Below are 20,198 nucleotides of genomic sequence, written 5' to 3'. Positions count from 1 at the left end.
ACACTGAACACAAGCAGCCGTCACCCTGAACACGAGCAGCAGTCACACTGAACACGAGCAGCCGTCACCCTGAACACGAGCAGCAGTCACACTGAACACGAGCAGCCGTCACACTGAACACAAGCAGCCGTCACACAAGCAGACATCACACTGAACACGAGCAGCTGTCACACGGAACACGAGCAGCAGTCTCACTGAACACAAGAAGCCGTCACACTGAACACGAGCAGACCTCACACTGAACACGAGCAGCAGTCACACTGAACACGAGCAGCCGTCACACTGAACAAGAGCAGCCGTCACACGAGCATACGTCACACTGAACACAAGCAGCTGTCACACTGAACACGAGCAGCTGCCACAGTGAACACAAGCAGGTGTCACACTGAACAGAAGTAGCCTTCACATGAGCAGACGTCCCACTGAACATGAGCAGCCGTCACATAAGCAGCATTCACACTGAACAAGAGCAGCTGTCACACTGAACACGAGTAGCCATCACACTGAACACAAGCAGCCGTCACAGGAGCAGCCATCACACTGAGCACGAGCCGCCGCCACACTGAACACAAGAAGCCGTCACACTGAACACAAGCAGCCGTCACACTGATCACAAGCAGCCGCCACACTGAACACATGTAGCTGTCACACGAGCAGACGTCCCACTGAACATGAGCAGCCATCACAGAAGCAGCCATCACACTGAACAAAAGCAGCCGTCAAACTGAATACAAGCTGCCGTCACAGGAGCAGCCATCACACTGAGCACGAGCAGCCGTCACACTGAACACAAGCAGCCGTCACAGGAGCAGCCATCACACTGAGCACGAGCAGCCGTCACACTGAACACAAGCAGCCGTCACACTGAGCACGAGCAGCCATCACACTGAACACAAGCAGCCGTCACACTGAACACAAGCAGCCGTCACAGGAGCAGCCATCACACTGAGCACGAGCAGCCGTCACACTGAACACAAGCAGCCGTCACAGGAGCAGCCATCACACTGAGCACGAGCAGCCGTCACACTGAACACAAGCAGCCGTCACACTGAACACGAGCAGCCGCCACACTGAACACAAGCAGCTGTCACACTGAACACAAGCAGCTGTCACACTGAGCACACGCAGCCGTCACGCTGAACACAAGCAGCCACCACACTGAACACGAGCAGCGGTCACACTGAACACAAGCAGCCGTCACACTGAACACAAGCAGCCGTCACACTGAACACAAGCAGCCGTCACACTGAACATGAGCAGCCGTCACACTGAACTCAAGCAGCCGTCACCCTGAACACGAGCAGCCGTCATACTGAACACGAGCAGCCGTCACACTGAACACAAGAAGCCATCACCCTGAACACGAGCAGCCATCACACGAGCAGACATCACACTGAACACGAGCAGCTGTCACACTAAACATGAGCAGCCGTCACACTAAACACAAGAAGCCATCACACTGAACACGAGCAGACATCACACTGAACACGAGCAGCCGTCACACTGAACAAGAGCAGCCGTCACACTGAACACAAGCAGCTGTCACACTGAACACGAGCAGCTGCCACAGTGAACACAAGTAGCCATCACAGGCGCAGACGTCCCACTGAACATGAGCAGCCATCACATAAGCAGCCTTCACACTGAACAAGAGCAGCTGTCACACTGAACACGTGCAGCCATCACACTGAACACAAGCAGCCATCACAGGCGCAGCCATCACACTGAGCACGAACAGCCGTCACACTGAACACAAGCAGCCATTACATGAGCACGAACAGCCATCACACTGAACACAATCAGTCGTCACATTGAACACAAACTGCTGACACACTGAAAACGAGCAGCCGTCACACTGAACACAAGCAGCCGTCACACTGAACACAGGCAGGTGTCACACTGAACACGAGCAGCCGTCACATGAGCAGCCATCACACAAGCAGACATCACACTGAACATGAGCAGCCGTCACACTGAACACGAACAGGCATCACATTGAACACAAGCAGCCGTCACACTGAACATGAGCAGCCATCACACTGAACATGAGCAGCCATCACACTGAACACAAGCAGCCATCACAGGCGCAGCCATCACACTGAGCACGAACAGCCGTCACACTGAACACAAGCAGCCATTACATGAGCACGAACAGCCATCACACTGAACACAATCAGTCGTCACATTGAACACAAACTGCTGTCACACTGAAAACGAGCAGCCGTCACACTGAACACAAGCAGCCGTCTCACTGAACACAGGCAGGTGTCACACTGAACACGAGCAGCCGTCACATGAGCAGCCATCACACAAGCAGACATCACACTGAACATGAGCAGCCGTCTCACTGAACACGAACAGGCATCACATTGAACACAAGCAGCCGTCACACTGAACATGAGCAGCCATCACACTGAACATGAGCAGCCATCACATTGAACACAAGCAGCCGTCACACTGAACATGAGCAGCCGTCACACTGAACATGAGCAGCCGTCACACTGAACATGAGCAACCGTCACATGAGTACCTGTCACACGAGCAGCTGTCACACTAAACAAGAGCAGGGGTCACATTGAACATGAGCAGCCGTCACACTGAACACGAATAGCCTTCACATGAGCAGACGTCCCACTGAACATGAGCAGCTGTCACACTGAACACGAGCAGCCATCACACTGAACACGAGCAGCCATCACACTGAACACGAGCAGCCGTCACACTGAACACGAGCAGCCGTCACACTGAACACGAGCAGCCGTCACACTGAACACGAGCAGTTGTCACACTGAACATGAGCAGCCATCACCTTGAACACGAGCAGCCGTGACACTGAACACGAGCAGCCATCACACTGAACATGAGCAGCCATCACACTGAACATGAGCAGCCATCACACTGAACGTGAGCAGCCGTCACACTGAACACGAGCAGCCGTCACACTGAACACGAGCAGCCGTCACACTGAACACGAGCAGCCGTCACACTGAACACGAGTAGCCATCACACTGAACACAGGCAGGTGTCACACTGAACACGAGCAGCCGTCACATGAGCAGCCATCACACAAGCAGACATCACACTGAACATGAGCAGCCGTCACACTGAACACGAACAGGCATCACATTGAACACAAGCAGCCATCACACTGAACATGAGCAGCCATCACACTGAACATGAGCAGCCATCACATTGAACACAAGCAGCCGTCACACTGAACATGAGCAGCCGTCACACTTAACATGAGCAGCCGTCACACTGAACATGAGCAACCGTCACATTAGTACCTGTCACACGAGCAGCTGTTAGACTAAACAAGAGCAGGGGTCACATTAAACATGAGCAGCCGTCACACTGAACACGAATAGCCTTCACATGAGCAGACGTCCCACTGAACATGAGCAGCTGTCACACTGAACACAAGCAGCCGTCTCACTGAACACGAGCAGCCGTCACACTGAACACAAGCAGCCGTCACACTGAACACAAGCAGCCGTCTCACTGAACACGAGCAGCCGTCACACTGAACACAAGCAGCCGTCTCACTGAACACGAGCAGCCGTCACACTGAACATGAGCAGCCGTCACACTGAACACGAGCAGCCGTCACACTGAACACAAGCAGCCGTCTCACTGAACACGAGCAGCCGTCACACTGAACACGAGCAGCCGTCACACTGAACGCGAGCAGCCATGACACTGAACACGAGCAGCCGTCACACTGAACACAAGCAGCCGTGACACTGAACACGAGCAGCCATCACACTGAACATGAGCAGCCGTCACACTGAACGTGAGCAGCCGTCACACTGAACGTGAGCAGCCGTCACACTGAACATGAGCAGCCGTCACACTGAACACGAGCAGCCGTCACACTGAACACGAGTAGCCTTCACATGAGCAGACGTCCCACTGAACATGAGCAGGGGTCACACTGAACACAAGCAGCCGTGACACTGAACACGAGCAGCCATCACACTGAACACGAGCAGCCGTTACCCTGAACACAAGCAGCTGTGACACTGAACACGAGCAGCCGTCACACTGAACACGAGCAGTCGTCACCCTGAACACGAGCAGCCGTCACACTGAACACAAGCAGCCGTCACCCTGAACACGAGCAGCCATCACACGAGCAGACGTCACACTGAACACGAGCAGCCGTCACACTGAACACGAGCAGCCGTCACACTGAACACGAGCAGCCATCACACTGAACACGAGCAGACATCACACTGAACACGAGCAGCCGTCACCCTGAACATGAGCAGGGGTCACACTGAACACGAGCAGTTCTCACACTGAACATGAGCAGCCATCACAATGAATAAGAGCAGCCATCATCCTGAACACGAGCAGCCATCACACTGAACACCAGCAGCCATCACACTGAACACGAGCAGCCGTCAGCCTGAACACGAGCAGGGGTCACACTGAACACAAGCAGCCGTCACACTGAACATGAGCAGCCATCACACTGAACACGAGCAGCCATCACACTGAACACGAGCAGCCGTCACACTGAACACGAGCAGCCATCTCACTGAACACGAGCAGCCATCACACTGAACACGAGCAGCTGTCACACTGAACACGAGCAGCCGTCACACTGAACACGAGCAGCCGTCACACTGAACACGAGCAGCCGTGACACTGAACACGAGCAGCCATCACACTGAACATGAGCAGCCATCACACTGAACATGAGAAGCCGTCACACTGAACGTGAGCAGCCGTCACACTGAACATGAGCAGCCGTCACACTGAACACGAGCAGCCGTCACACTGAACACGAGCAGCCATTTCACTGAACACGAGCAGCCGTCACACTGAACACGAGCAGCTGTCACACTGAAAACGAGCAGCCGTCACACTGAACACGAGCAGCCGTCACACTGAACACGAGCAGCCGTCACACCGAACACGAGCAGCCGTGACACTGAACACGAGCAGCCATCACACTGAACATGAGCAGCCATCACACTGAACATGAGCAGCCGTCACACTAAACATGAGCAGCCGTCACACTGAACATGAGCAGCCATCACCTTGAACACGAGCAGCCATCACCTTGAACATGAGCAGCCGTCACACTGAACACGAGCAGCCGTCACACTGAACATGAGCAGCCATCACACTGAACACGAGCAGCCATCACACTGAACAAGAGCAGCCATCACACTGAACAAGAGCAGCCATCACACTGAACACGAGCAGCCGTCACCCTGAACACGAGCAGTCGTCACCCTAAATATGACGCAACTCGGGACCCGTTCACCCAGAGCTGACACACAAACATTAAACATGCTGAGTACCCGCCTTTGAGTTTCCAGGACTGAGCATCACTCGGAGAAGACCCGCTGGTCAGTCCTGGGTAGTATGTTTCATGTCCTCCCCCCTCACACAATAGTGAGTTGTACTCACATCGCACAGGCAGGTTCCGTTTCCTGCAATACCGGCCAGGCATGTACCGTGTCCGCTGCAGGGAGTCTTTGATCCGCCAGGGCATGCTGGGAAAGAGACAGAGCAGAAGTGAAGGGGTTAATGAGACACTGCCTGTACTTTAAGATCACATCATCCATGACATTGTCCACAGGGGCTCTGGAGGCGCCTGGCGCTCTCACACCGCTGCTCGCCAGGGGCCACCTGTACTTCTGGGCCCACCTCAGCGTTCAGGGGTCTCCCAACCCTGGGAGTCACTGAGCCTACCTCAAGAATCCTTCCCCAGGGTCTTCTGTACCTCACAGACTCACTTCAGGGGTCACGTCTACCACTTATGGGTGTCCTTGTACCTCCAGAATCACTATACCCATCATGTGCATCACTCACCAGGTGCATCTGAACCTCACAGACTCACTTCAGAGGTCACATCCATCACTCATGTGTGTCCTTGTACCTCAGACACTCACTGTATCCATCACACCCATCATTCACCAGCGTCATTTGTGTTGGAAGGTAGGCTCTGACTGCATGGGTACCCCCACTTTCTTCGTGGTGTTTTGCTGGTTTTCGACTTTAGTCTGACTTGGATCCTGCTATTCAGGACTCCAGGCTATCTGCTTTCTCCCTAAATTGGTGAGTCTGTACTTTAGGTGCCCTCCAGATTGGAATCTGGGGTACCCTTATCAGTCCCTAGTATATGGTACACAGGTATCAAAGGGCCTAGGTACCCCAGAGGCCTCTCAGGGGCTTTTTCATTTTTTTTATTTGGAAGGTTTTATGTAGCGCTGGCTAGACCCGGAGGTATCAGAGCGCTTTACATGAGTATCAGATCATAGTTACAGGTTGCATTGTTACAAAGGTTAAACAGTTATTAGAGCATGGCAACATAGTTACATGTTAGGTTGAGACAAGCAATAAGGACAATGGGCCCGATTCACGGAACTAACTTAAGACAAAATCCTAAACTTACTACTTTTGGTATTCACAGAAGTTAGGATTTTGTCTTAAGTTTGTCTTAAGACAGACTTAAGACAGACTTAAGTTAGGATTTTGTCTTAAGTCTGTCTTAAGTTTGTCTTAAGCCAAACTTAAGACAAAATCCTAACTTCTGTGAATACCAAAAGTAGTAAGTTTAGGATTTTGTCTTAAGTTAGTTCTGTGAATCGGCCCCATGATGCGTAATCAATCAATCAATCACTATATTTGTAAAGCGTGCTATATACCCGCGAGGGTCTCAAGGCGCTGAATGTGTGTGGGGAGCTGCTACTGCTCGAAGAACCAGGTCTTGAGGAGTCTTCTGAAGGTGAGGAGGTCCTGGGTCTGCCGTAGGTGGGTGGGGAGGGTGTTCCAGGTCTTGAGGAGTCTTCTGAAGGTGAGGAGGTCCTGGGTTGCCGTAGGTGGGTGGGGAGGGTGTTCCAGGTCTTGAGGAGTCTTCTGAAGGTGAGGAGGTCCTGGGTTGCCGTAGGTGGGTGGGGAGGGTGTTCCAGGTCTTGGCGGCGAGGAAGGAGAATGATCTGCGTAAGGGAAGAAGCAGGCAAGGAGAGGGATTCATTGGAGAGGGGGTAGGAGCTCGGGAAGTAGACAGCGAATGAAGGAGGGAAAGAGGAGGGGAGGGTGAGAGACGCAGCATGAACGAAGAGGGGAAGGGTGACGGGGGCACAAACCGGTAGACGAGTAAAAGCTGCGTCCAAAGTCCAGTAAGCTGTGATCCCAGGGAAAGTGGTATCATTCCCCCAACTCCGTTGCGAGAGGCTCCCTTTACGCAGTGGACTCTCTCAGAGGGGACTCTGAGACTCCAAGGTATACCTACTGGATATTCCCCAAAAAGGGGAGACGGAGTACTTTGGCAAGGGGCGCCATACCATACCTCAACTGTGAGTGGCTCCCTTGGCACAGTGGACTCACTCAGTGGGTTCGCTGAGACTCCAGAGTATAAGTAGTTGGATCTTTCCCCAACAAGGGGAGAAGGCGTGCTTAGTTAAAGGGCACAAGGGACAGGGGGCTAGGCGGCATAGCAGGCAAGGGGAGAGATTAAGGGGAGGGGAAAGGAGCAGGGGAAGTAGACAAAGAATGAAAGAGGGAAAGTGGTAGGGGAGGGTAAGAGAGAGCATGAAAGGGGAAGGGTGAAGGGGGCACAGACCGGTAATCGGGTAAAATCCTTGTCCAAGGTCTGGTAAGCTGTGATCCCAGGGGCTGCAGCACGTATTGTGCCACCCACGAGAGTCCATTCAAACTGACACCAACAGTTTGCTACTGCAAACTGTGTAAGCTGCTGCTTGCACCGCTTACTTCAATATAGTATCCCTATATTCATACGTATATCTCTACACCTTAAACCTATCAGTCACCCCTATGGCAGGCCTTATCAACCCTGAGGGCAGGGTGCTGGGTTTTATGTGAGAGGGTGCCCATGCATGAGCAGGGCCCCTCTGCCGGGCTCGGAGCCTATTCTCCGGTGCTGTCTGTGATGCAGCCATACATATATGTTTAAGTGCAATATGACCTCGCTGTAAAATGCAACTTTGGAACGACTGCTCAGAATCATGTCGTGTTTTGTGTCAAACACCTTGGAATCATGCCTCCACCCCAGGACTGGGGTGGGAGGCATGATTCCTCCCTTCCACGGAGACAGGCGTGGGCCAAAGGGATACCCGGTACCAGCTTTCCCAAACCCGGCTTGCACAACATGGATGCTGCCAGCCACAGACACGAGTCTGACCTCCTGCTGCTGAGCCAAGTTAGAGCAAGTGAGGCTTGACAATAGGTTTCCTGTCACAGGGACGTTTAATCACCTCCCAGACAGGTTTTAGTGTATTGGGGCTGGGTGGGTGCCCTGGGGGCACTTTTGGTGTCTCTGTGCATAGTCTGTGCATAGTCCAGCTCAAACCGGTTCAGGGGCCATTTGGCTCCTGCTCTGGCACGAAATTGGACAAAGGACATGGGTGTAGCCACCCCTCTGTCCTGACCCTCCCATAGGAGGGGACCCCTAATCTGTCCTACCCCTTCCCGTGGGTATACAATGGGATACCTGGCTACAGGACTTCAGATTTTACCTGGACAAGATTCTACAAAGAAGAAACAAAGTACTTTGACTGTCTGCACGAAGCTGGATGACTGTCTGCCCCGCTGGACGACTGAAGAATCTCCCTTGGAGTAAAGGAGTTACTCCCCTGCAAAAGCAGGCACCTGACCTGCAACTGACTGGTTTGCATCTCCCGAGCTCCTTAGGACTGCGAGAATGTATGCAACACAGGAGGTGGGTCCCTGAAGGTCTTCAAGGTCGATCTGCCCTTCCAGGGAAGCTGAGGTCAGTATCCCTCGTGGGGAGTGCGTGACCCGCACCCCTGTGCACCGCGTTCTTTTGCTAAGGCACGTACTTAACAGCATTTCCTGAAGTAGTGCTTTGGACTCTGAGTAGTCCTGACCCCAAGCAGTATTTCCTCCAAAGACCTCTGGCCTCCTCGCACTGTGTGCTCCGTGGGCGAAGGTCATCTCTTGATTTCATGGGCTTCCCTGGTTGCTCCAGATGTGCGCTGACTCTCCATTGCTTAGGGAGTCCCCTGGTCCTTGCTGGTCCACACCGTAACCTGTTTTCTCTTTCCGCGAGGGTTGCCTTGGCCAAGGCTTGTTAGTGTTCTATCCGGACATTGCCCCTCAGCACTCGACATCCTTCGTGGGACAGCTCACCTCCAGACTTTGGTCATCCTCGACGTCTCCTGGTCCCCTTAGCTGCAGAGTCAAACAGCGCCTCATCTCACCTGAAGCACCCGACATCGGTGGGCATACGCCTGCTGAGCCCCTGGTCACGTGAAGTGATACAGACTCTGTTCCCTCTGCTTTCAGGTCCCACTCACCTCGAATCCAGGCTTGGGTTCCTCCAGACACTTTCCACTTCCACTGCAGCAGTACTTCCTCCCAGCACGCCATTGAAAACGACAAGGTTTCCGAAACCACTTGAACCCTATGCACCCGGCTCCTCTGGGATAGGTAACTCGAGTACCTTGGTATCCACGGGTGGGTTGGCCTTAGAACCATCCGGTTCTCGTTTGTCTTGCTTGAAGTCCTCTCCGAAGTGTCCTTAAATTGTAAAACTTTATCTGCGACTTTCCCATTGAGTTGTACGGACCCCGCGTCCGTGTTCACACACTGCACCTGACCTCCGTGGGGTCCCAATCCACTCACCTGGGGTGGTTCCCTGGGGTCCCAGAGATTCTACGTGCTTAAGGCACTTTGTCTAGAAAAGTCGATACTCTTATACCATCTTTTAGTGTATGGTTCGGTCTCCCCCTGGAGCCCGCTGTGTATTGTGCTGCTTGCATTGTTCTATTGAAACGTATTGAGTGCTTTTTGTGTCTATTCTCACATTGAGGGCTAGTAGAGAGTGTTTTAGATATAAATACATATTTTTAAACAAACATTTTGTGGTTCTCCGTTCATTTGATCATTCAGGAGGTGATGTTCTGGTAAAACAATAATCTTTACATTCCTTCAAGATTAGGCCTGAAGGCTGCTCTCCACAGTTACCACTAGGATCGCTTTCTAAAGGTTACCTTTGACCTCATACATCATAAGGGTCATTTGGACTGGTGGCAAGTCTCTACATACCCCGATATCAACGGGTGGGTGCCACTGGAAAGACAATACCCCGATATCAATGGATGAATGTGTGAAATAATGACACTAGAATACAACAAATAGACTCAACATCACCAGACATGGTGTCTTTGAATATGGGGGCTATATCTGCAAACTCTAGAAAATATTTTGAGACATCTCAACCCAAAGCAAACCTTAATTAACCGCATTAATGTGATTAGAACACACTGGGGGGTATGGTCTTTTGGTCGCAGGCATCCCTACACTATTCCCAATCACATCTATTGCATTTAATACTTCAAAGAAAGTGTTTTTCTGCTGCACTGCTGAATAAATAAAAGTAAAAAAAGAACCTGTTGCAACGTACCATGACAGTCCGGTCCCCACCTTCCGGGGCAGCAGTAGCTGGTTATGACCATCTTCTCACACATGTGACTGCAGCCGGAGATAGAGAGGCGCACTCCACCCATGTCCACGGTGTAACTAAAACAACAAACAGGACATGTGGATGAACACAAGACTGGGACACACATGTGGATGACAACACGACTGGGACACACATGTGGATGAACACAAGACTGGGACACACATGTGGATGAGCACAAGACTGAGACACACATGTGGATGAACCCAAGACTGGGACACACATGTGGATGAACACAAGACTGGGACACACATATGGATGAACACAAGACTGAGACACACATGTGGATGAACACAAGACTGAGACACACATGTGGATGAACCCAAGACTGGGACACACATGTGGATGAACACAAGACTGGGACACACATGTGGATGAACCCAAGACTGGGACACACATGTGGATGAACCCAAGACTGGGACACACATGTGGATGAACACAAGACTGAGACACACATGTGGATGAACACAAGACTGGGACACACATATGGATGAATACAAGACTGAGACACACATGTGGATGAACACAAGACTGGGACACACATGTGGATAAACACAAGACTGGGACACACATGTGGATGAACCCAAGACTTGGACACACATGTGGATGAACACAAGACTGAGACACACATGTGGATGACAACACGACTGGGACACACATGTGGATGACAACACGACTGGGACACACATGTGGATGAACCCAAGACTGGGACACACATGTGGATGAACACAAGACTGGGACACACATATGGATGAACACAAGACTGAGACACACATGTGGATGACAACACGACTGGGACACACATGTGGATGAACACAAGACTGAGACACACATGTGGATGAACACAAGACTGGGACACACATATGGATGAACACAAGACTGAGACACACATGTGGATGACAACACGACTAGGACACACATGTGGATGACAACACGACTGGGACACACATGTGGATGAACCCAAGACTGGGACACACATGTGGATGAACCCAAGACTGGGACACACATGTGGATGAACACAAGACTGAGACACACATGTGGATGAACACAAGACTGGGACACACATATGGATGAATACAAGACTGAGACACACATGTGGATGAACACAAGACTGGGACACACATGTGGATGACAACACGACTGGGACACACAAGTGGATGACAACACGACTGGGACACACATGTGGATGAACCCAAGACTGGGACACACATGTGGATGAACCCAAGACTGGGACACACATGTGGATGAACACAAGACTGAGACACACATGTGGATGAACACAAGACTGGGACACACATATGGAAGAACACAAGACTGAGACACACATGTGGATGACAACACGACTGGGACACACATGTGGATGAACCCAAGACTGGGACACACATGTGGATGAACCCAAGACTGGGACACACATGTGGATGAACACAAGACTGAGACACACATGTGGATGAACACAAGACGGGGACACACATGTGGATGACAACACGACTGGGACACACATGTGGATGAACACAAGACTGAGACACACATGTGGATGACAACACGACTGGAACACACATGTGGATGAACCCAAGACTGGGACACACATGTGGATGAACACAAGACTGGGACACACATATGGATGAACACAAGACTGAGACACACATGTGGATGACAACACGACTGGGACACACATGTGGATGAACACAAGACTGAGACACACATGTGGATGAACACAAGACTGGGACACACATATGGATGAACACAAGACTGAGACACACATGTGGATGACAACACGACTGGGACACACATGTGGATGACAACACGACTGGGACACACATGTGGATGAACCCAAGACTGGGACACACATGTGGATGAACCCAAGACTGGGACACACATGTGGATGAACACAAGACTGAGACACACATGTGGATGAACACAAGACTGGGACACACATATGGATGAACACAAGACTGAGACACACATGTGGATGAACACAAGACTGGGACACACATGTAGATGACAACACGACTGGGACACACATGTGGATGACAACACGACTGGGACACACATGTGGATGAACCCAAGACTGGGACACACATGTGGATGAACCCAAGACTGGGACACACATGTGGATGAACACAAGACTGAGACACAAATGTGGATGAACACAAGACTGGGACACACATATGGAAGAACACAAGACTGAGACACACATGTGGATGACAACACGACTGGGACACACATGTGGATGAACACAAGACTGGGACACACATGTGGATGAACCCAAGACTGGGACACACATGTGGATGAACCCAACACTGGGACACACATGTGGATGAACACAAGACTGAGACACACATGTGGATGAACACAAGACTGGGACACACATGTGGATGACAACACGACTGGGACACACATGTGGATGAACACAAGACTGAGACACATATGTGGATGACAACACGGCTGGGACACACATGTGGATGAACCCAAGACTGGGACACACATGTGGATGAACACAAGACTGGGACACACATATGGATGAACACAAGACTGAGACACACATGTGGATGAACACAAGACTGGGACACACATATGGATGAACACAAGACTGGGACACACATGTGGATGAATACAAGACTGAGACACACATGTGGATGAACACAAGACTGGGACACACATGTAGATGAATACAAGACTGAGACACACATGTGGATGACAACATGACTGAGACACACATGTGGATGACAACACGACTGGGACACACATTGGATGAACCCAAGACTGGGACACACATGTGGATGAACCCAAGACTGGGACACACATGTGGATGAACCCAAGACTGGGACACACATGTGGATGAACACAAGACTGAGACACACATGTGGATGAACACAAGACTGGGACACACATATGGATGAACACAAGACTGAGACACACATGTGGATGACAACACGACTGGGACACACATGTGGATGAACACAAGACTGGGACACACATGTGGATGAACACAAGACTGGGACACACATGTGGATGAATACAACACTGGGACACATGTGGATGTACGCATGACTGGGACACACATGTGGATGAACGCATGACTGGGACACACATGTGGATGACAACACGACTGGGACACACCTGTGGATGAACACAAGACTGGGACACACATGTGGATGAACACAAGACTGGGACACACATGTGGATGAACCCAAGACTGGGACACACATGTGGATGAACCCAAGACTGGGACACACATGTGGATGAACACAAGACTGAGACACACATGTGGATGAACACAAGACTGGGACACACATATGGATGAACACAAGACTGAGACACACATGTGGATGACAACACGACTGGGACATACATGTGGATGAACACAAGACTGGGACACACATGTGGATGAACCCAAGACTGGGACACACATGTGGATGAACACAGGACTGGGACACACATGTGGATGAACACAAGACTGGGACACACATGTGAATGAACACAAGACTGGGACACACATGTGGATGAACACAAGACTGGGACACACATGTGAATGAACACAAGACTGGGACACACATGTGGATGAACACAAGACTGGGACACACATGTGGATGTACGCATGACTGGGACACACATGTGGATGAACACATGACTGGGACACACATGTGGATGACAACACGACTGGGACACACATGTGGATGAACCCAAGACTGGGACACACATGTGGATGAACACAGGACTGGGACACACATGTGGATGAACACAAGACTGGGACACACATGTGGATGAACCCAAGACTGGGACACACATGTGGATGAACACAAGACTGGGACACACATATGGATGAACACAAGACTGAGACACACATGTGGATGACAACACGACTGGGACACACATGCGGATGAACACAAGACTGGGACACACATGTGGATGAACCCAAGACTGGGACACACATGTGGATGAACACAGGACTGGGACACACATGTGGATGAACACAAGACTGGGACACACATGTGAATGAACACAAGACTGGGACACACATGTGGATGAACACAAGACTGGGACACACATGTGGATGAACACAAGACTGGGACACACATGTGGATGTACGCATGACTGGGACACACATGTGGATGAACACATGACTGGGACACACATGTGGATGACAACACGACTGGGACACACATGTGGATGAACCCAAGACTGGGACACACATGTGGATGAACACAGGACTGGGACACACATGTGGATGAACACAAGACTGGGACACACATGTGGATGAACCCAAGACTGGGACACACATGTGGATGAACACAGGACTGGGACACACATGTGGATGAACACAAGACTGGGACACACATGTGGATGAACACAGGACTGGGACACACATGTGGATGAACACAAGACTGGGACACACATGTGGATGAACCCACGACTGGGACACCTACCATGCTCCGGAGCAGGTCCTGGCTCTGGTTGGAGCTTTTTACAAATGTCACACATATGAATACATCACATTATGCAGGAATTATTATGGCATTTAGCCATTGAATCTGGCTGCTTTTCCCAAACTGGCCCACAAAAGCGTAGACTTTATGCGCCGCCCCTCTCTATTATCTGGCAGAATGATCACCCCGCTGAAAATAGAAACTATCTCCTGAGCCAGATGTGGAGGTGGTTCCAGCATATGGTGTCACCTAGTGGCAGCTGATGCTAAAGGGCTCACCATGAACATATGTATATATATATATATATATATATATATATATATATATATATATATATATATATATATATATATATATATATATATATATATATGTATATATATGTATTTCCAGGGCACAAGTCCTCTAAAAAGAAGTTGGGGGACTGACCAAATAAGATAATGTGCAAATGACCTCATGACGTCACGACGTAGAGATAAAAAAGAAATAAAATAGTGCTATTTAAATTATTTGTGTAAGTACTGGGACAGACTAACCCATCTGACAGTCTTACAGTGCTTGCATTTCTATACAGGGACAGAACAAAGTCAAAAGCAGGCCTCTCTTAAGTACCCGTGAAGAGCAGGCACGCTGGGTGCGTTTGTTTCCCTCTGTGGCATTTACATTTAAATGCAAGGTTCCAGGCGGCCCCCAGTCAGTGTATACAAGCAGGAGGAGGATGGATGGCCCCTTAACTTCGGCCAAGCTGGAGGTGAACAAAGGCTCCCTCGCTGCCTGCACGCTGCTGCTGGGATAGGAAAGCAGGCAACGTGCAGGTGCTGCTAAATGTGTCCTGGTGTCTAAAAATTACACCGGGACAAATTCAGCCTATTTCTGTGGGGCCAACTTCTTGGCAGGGGGGACGGTGTCCACCCTGTGAAAAGAGTGGGGGGACGCCGTGTACCTGCGTGTACCCCCGACTCGAGTCCTGTGTATTTCACAGCATGGCCATGACAAGAGCCATCCTGCGGCAAACAGCACCAGCTGCTCCTTCTTCAGAGGATCCTGTTTCCATTTGCCCAGGGTGAACTCCACCATTTGCCGAGGCCTTTGAGTGTACCTTATTCTCCTAGTGCACTGCCTCAGCCTCCCCATCTAGAGCCTCCATTGCGCACCATGGAGTCTCCCGCGCCCTCTCTCGAGCTTCCCTTGCCCCATCTAGAGCCTCCCCTGCCCCCTCTAGAGCCACCCCTCGCCCCTCTAGAGACTGCCTCGCCCCCTCTAGAGCCTCTCTCACTCCCTCTAGAGCCTCCCTCGTCACATCTAGAGACTCCCTCTACAACCTCCTCTGCACCTCTAGAGCATCCTCCGCCCCTCTAGAGCATCCTCCGCCCCCTCTAGGGTCACCCCTCGCCCCCTCTAGAGACTCCCTCTACAAACTCCTCCACCCCTCTAGAGCATCCTCCGCCCCTCTAGAGCCTCCCTCGCCCCCTCTAGAGCCTCCCTCGCCCCCTCTAGAGCCTCCCCCAACCCTCTTGAGCCTCCCTCGCCCCCTCTAGAGCCTCCCTTGTCCCCTCTAGAATATCCTCCTCCCCTCTAGAGTCTCCCTCGCCGCCTCACCCCCACGGGAGCCTCCCTCGCCCCCTCTAGAGACTCCCTCTACAAACTCCTCCGCATCTCTAGAGCTGCCTCCGCCCCTCTAGAGCCTCCTGTGCCCCTCTTGAGCCTCCCTCGCCCCTCTAGAATCGCCCACACCCCCTCTAGAGCATCCCTCGCCCCCTAGAGCTTCCCTTGCCCCCTCTAGAGCCTCCCTCACCCCTCCAGAGCCTCCTCCACCCCTCTAGAGCATCCTCCCTTGCGCCCTCTAGAGTCTCGCCCACCCCTCTAGAGCCTCCTCGGCCCCTCTAGAGCCTCCCACTAGAGCCTCCCTCGCCCTCTCCAGAGCCTCCCTTGCCCACTCTAGAGCCTCCTCCGCCACTCTAGAGCCTCCTCTGCCCCTCTAGAGCTTCCCTCACCCCCTCAAGAGCCAACCTTGCCCCCTCTAGAGTCTCCTACGCCCATCTAGAGCCTCCCTTGCCCCCTCTAGAGCCTCCTCCGCCCATCTTAAGCATCCCTCTAGAGCCTCCCACGCCCCCTCTAGAGCCACCCCTTGCCCCTCTAGAGCCTCCCTCGCACCCTAGTGCTGCCCTTACCCCCTCTAGAGCCTCCTCCGCCCCTCTAGAGCATTCTCCACCCCTCTAGAGCCTCCCTCGCCCCTCTAGAGCCTCCCTCGCCCCCTAGTGGTGCCCTCGCCCCCTCTAGAGCCTCCCTTGCCCCCTCTAGAGCCTCCCTTGTCCCCTCTAGAACATCCTCCTCCCCTCTAGAGCCTCCCTCGCCCCCTCACCCCCACTAGAGCCTCCCTCGCCCTCTCTAGAGCCTCCCTCTAGAGCCTCCCTTGCCCCCTCTAGAGCTTCCCTCTAGAGCCTCCCTCGCTCCCTCTAGAGCCACCCACGCCCCCTCTAGAGCCACCCCTTGCCCCTCTAGAGCCTCCCTCGCACCCTAGTGCTGCCCTTACCCCCTCTAGAGCCTCCTCCGCCCCTCTAGAGCATTCTCCACCCCTCTAGAGTCTCCCTCGCCCCTCTAGAGCCTCCCTCGCCCCCTAGTGGTGCCCTCGCCCCCTCTAGAGCCTCCCTCGCCCCCTCTAGAGCCTCCCCGACCCTCTTGAGCCTCCCTTGCCCCTCTAGAGCCTCCCTTGCCCCCTCTAGAGCCTCCCTTGTCCCCTCTAGAACATCCTCCTCCCCTCTAGAGCCTCCCTCGCCCCCTCACCCCCACTAGAGCCTCCCTCGCCCTCTCTAGAGCCTCCCTCTAGAGCCTCCCTTGCCCCCTCTAGAGCTTCCCTCTAGAGCCTCCCTCGCTCCCTCTAGAGCCTCTATTGGACCATCTAGAGCCTCCCTCAACCCATCTATTGCCTCCCTAGCCCCTTTTAGAGCCTCCCTCGCCCCCTCTAGAGCCTCCCTTGCCCCTCTAGAGCCTCTCTTGCCCCCTCTATAGCCTCCCTAGCCCCCTCTAGAGCCTCCCTCGTCCCCTCTAGAGCCTCCCCTGACCCCTCTAGAGCCTCATCCACCCCTCTAGAGCCTCCCTTGCCTCCTCTAGAGCCTCCTTCGCCCCCTCTCGAGCCTCCCTAGCCCCCTCTAGAGCCTTCCTCGTCCCCTCTAGAGCCTCCCCTGACCTCTCTAGAGCCTCATCCGCCCCTCTAGAGACCCCATTACCCCCCTAGAGCCTCCCTCACCCCCTCTAGAGCTTCCCTCTAGAGCCTCCCTCGCTCCCTTTAGAGCCTCCCTTGCCCCTCTAGAGCCTCTATTGGCCCATCAAGAGCCTCCCTCACCCCCTCTATTGCCTCCCTAGCCCCCTTTAGAGCCTCCCTCGCCCCCTCTAGAGCCTCCCTTGCCCCTCTAGAGCCTCTCTTGCCCCCTCTAGAGCCTCCCTTGCCCCCTCTATAGCCTCCCTAGCCCCCTCTAGAGCCTCCCTCGTCCCCTCTAGAGCCTCCCCTGACCCCTCTAGAGCCTCATCCACCCCTCTAGAGCCTCCCTTGCCTCCTCTAGAGCCTCCTTCGCCCCCTCTAGAGCCTCCCTAGCCCCCTCTAGAGCCTTCCTCGTCCCCTCTAGAGCCTCCCCTGACCCCTCTAGAGCCTCATCCGCCCCTCTAGAGCCCCCATTACCCCCTAGAGCCTCCCTCACCCCCTCTAGAGCCTCCCTCTAGAGCCTCCCTCGCCCCCTCTAGATCCTCCCTCGTCGCCTCTAGAGGCTCCCCCGACCCTCTTGAGCCTCCCTCGCCCCCTCTAGAGCCTCCCTTGTCCCCTCTAGAACATCCTCCTCCCCTCGTCCCCTCACCCCAACTATAGCCTCCCTCTAGAGCATCCCTCGCTCCCTCTAGAGCCTCCCTTGCCCCTCTAGAGCCTCTATTGGCCCCTCTAGAGCCTCCCTCGCCCCCTCTATTGCCTCCCTAGCCCCCTCTAGAGCCTCCCTCGTCCCCTCTAGAGCCTCCCTCGCCCCCTCTAGAACCTCCCTTGCCCCCTCTAGAGCCTCCTCCGCCCATCTAGAGCCTCCCTCGCCCCCTCTAGAGCCTCCCTCGTCCGCTCTAGAGCTTCCCTTGCCCCCCTAGAACCTCCTCCGCCCCTCTAGAGCCTCCTTTGTCCACTCTAAAGCTTCCCTCAACCCCTCTAGAGCCTCCCTCGCCCCTCTAGAGCCTCCCTCATCCCCTTTAGAGCCTCCCTCGCCCCCTCACCCTCACTAGAGCCTCCCTCGCCCCCTCTAGAGCCTCCCTCGCCCCTTCTAGAGCCTCTATTGCCCCCTCTAGAGCCTCCCTTGCCTCCTCTATAGCCTCCCTAGCCCCCTCTAGAGCCTCCATCGTCCCCTCTAGAGCCTCCCTCGCCCCCTCTAAAACCTCCCTTGCCCCCTCTAGAGCCTCCTCCGCCCCTCTAGATCCTCCCTCGCCCCCTCTAGAGCCTGCCTTGCCCTCCCTAGAGCCCCCTCCGCCTCTCTAGAGCCTCCCTTGCCCCCTCTCGAGCCTCCCTTGTCCCCTCTAGAGCCTCCCTCGCCCCCTCTAGAACATCCCTCGCCCCTCTCACCCCCACTAGAGTCTCCCTTGCCCCCTCTAGAGCCTCTCTCTAGAGCCTCCCTCGCCCCCTTGTGGTAAATAAATAAATAATACCTCTATTTTTGACTAGATATACAATAACAGATAGCTCAATAAATAAGAGTCAAGATTCGAGGTAGCTGGAGTTTGCAGGTTTAATACAGCATAAAGGACAGGAACAGGACAACCTGCACGGGGAATATCTGGGATGGCAGGGCCTGGCAGGGGGGCCCCGACAGCTGTCGGGCAGGATCTGGGATGAGCGCGCTAACTTTTAATAACAATACACAAGTATATATAGTTAAAACAATTTCATTGCAGTACATACAGTAGGCGTAGCAGTGGGTGGGGTTCGTAGCAGTCGCGAAAGATAAGGCAGAAAGTAGGTGTAACAAGAGGCGTGAACAGGGCGTATACATAGACATGTGATGTAAACGTAACAGAATATGTCATAAATGGGGCGGAAACATGGAGGGGGCTACCTAAGGAGCCGGGACCTCTAGCCTAGTGGTGCGCGTAAACTGGCAATGACGTGTTACTAGGAGAAGCTGGGGGCTATGACTTCTGCGCTAGAAGAAGAGACTAAAGTCTGGAGAGTCAGAGCGACATGTACCTAAACACTATCTAGTATCTGATGTTTAGAGAACATGTTGATAGAATCCAAAAGTTATCAGGGCAAAGGCTAACAGACTCTAAGACGGGTGCATGCATTATTC

At 53.0% G+C, this 20,198-nt stretch overlaps 1 protein-coding gene across 1 annotated transcript in view; it reads right to left on the bottom strand.

Moving 5' to 3' along the window:
• Positions 1–20,198, bottom strand: part of STAB1 (stabilin 1) — a 769,578-nt gene that overhangs the window by 618,695 nt on the left and 130,685 nt on the right. Inside the window, exons 4-5 of the mRNA XM_078661896.1 lie at positions 10,406–10,521; positions 5,425–5,510 (exon numbers count right to left, since the gene is read on the bottom strand). Of these exons, the coding sequence (XP_078518022.1) occupies positions 5,425–5,510; positions 10,406–10,521 (202 nt within the window). The remainder of the gene's footprint in view (positions 1–5,424; positions 5,511–10,405; positions 10,522–20,198) is intronic.

Source organism: Lissotriton helveticus, chromosome 9, assembly GCF_964261635.1.
Source record: "Lissotriton helveticus chromosome 9, aLisHel1.1, whole genome shotgun sequence".
In the NCBI taxonomy this organism is placed as follows: Eukaryota; Metazoa; Chordata; class Amphibia; order Caudata; family Salamandridae; genus Lissotriton; species Lissotriton helveticus.
This window is presented reverse-complemented; position numbering and strand designations above follow the sequence as displayed.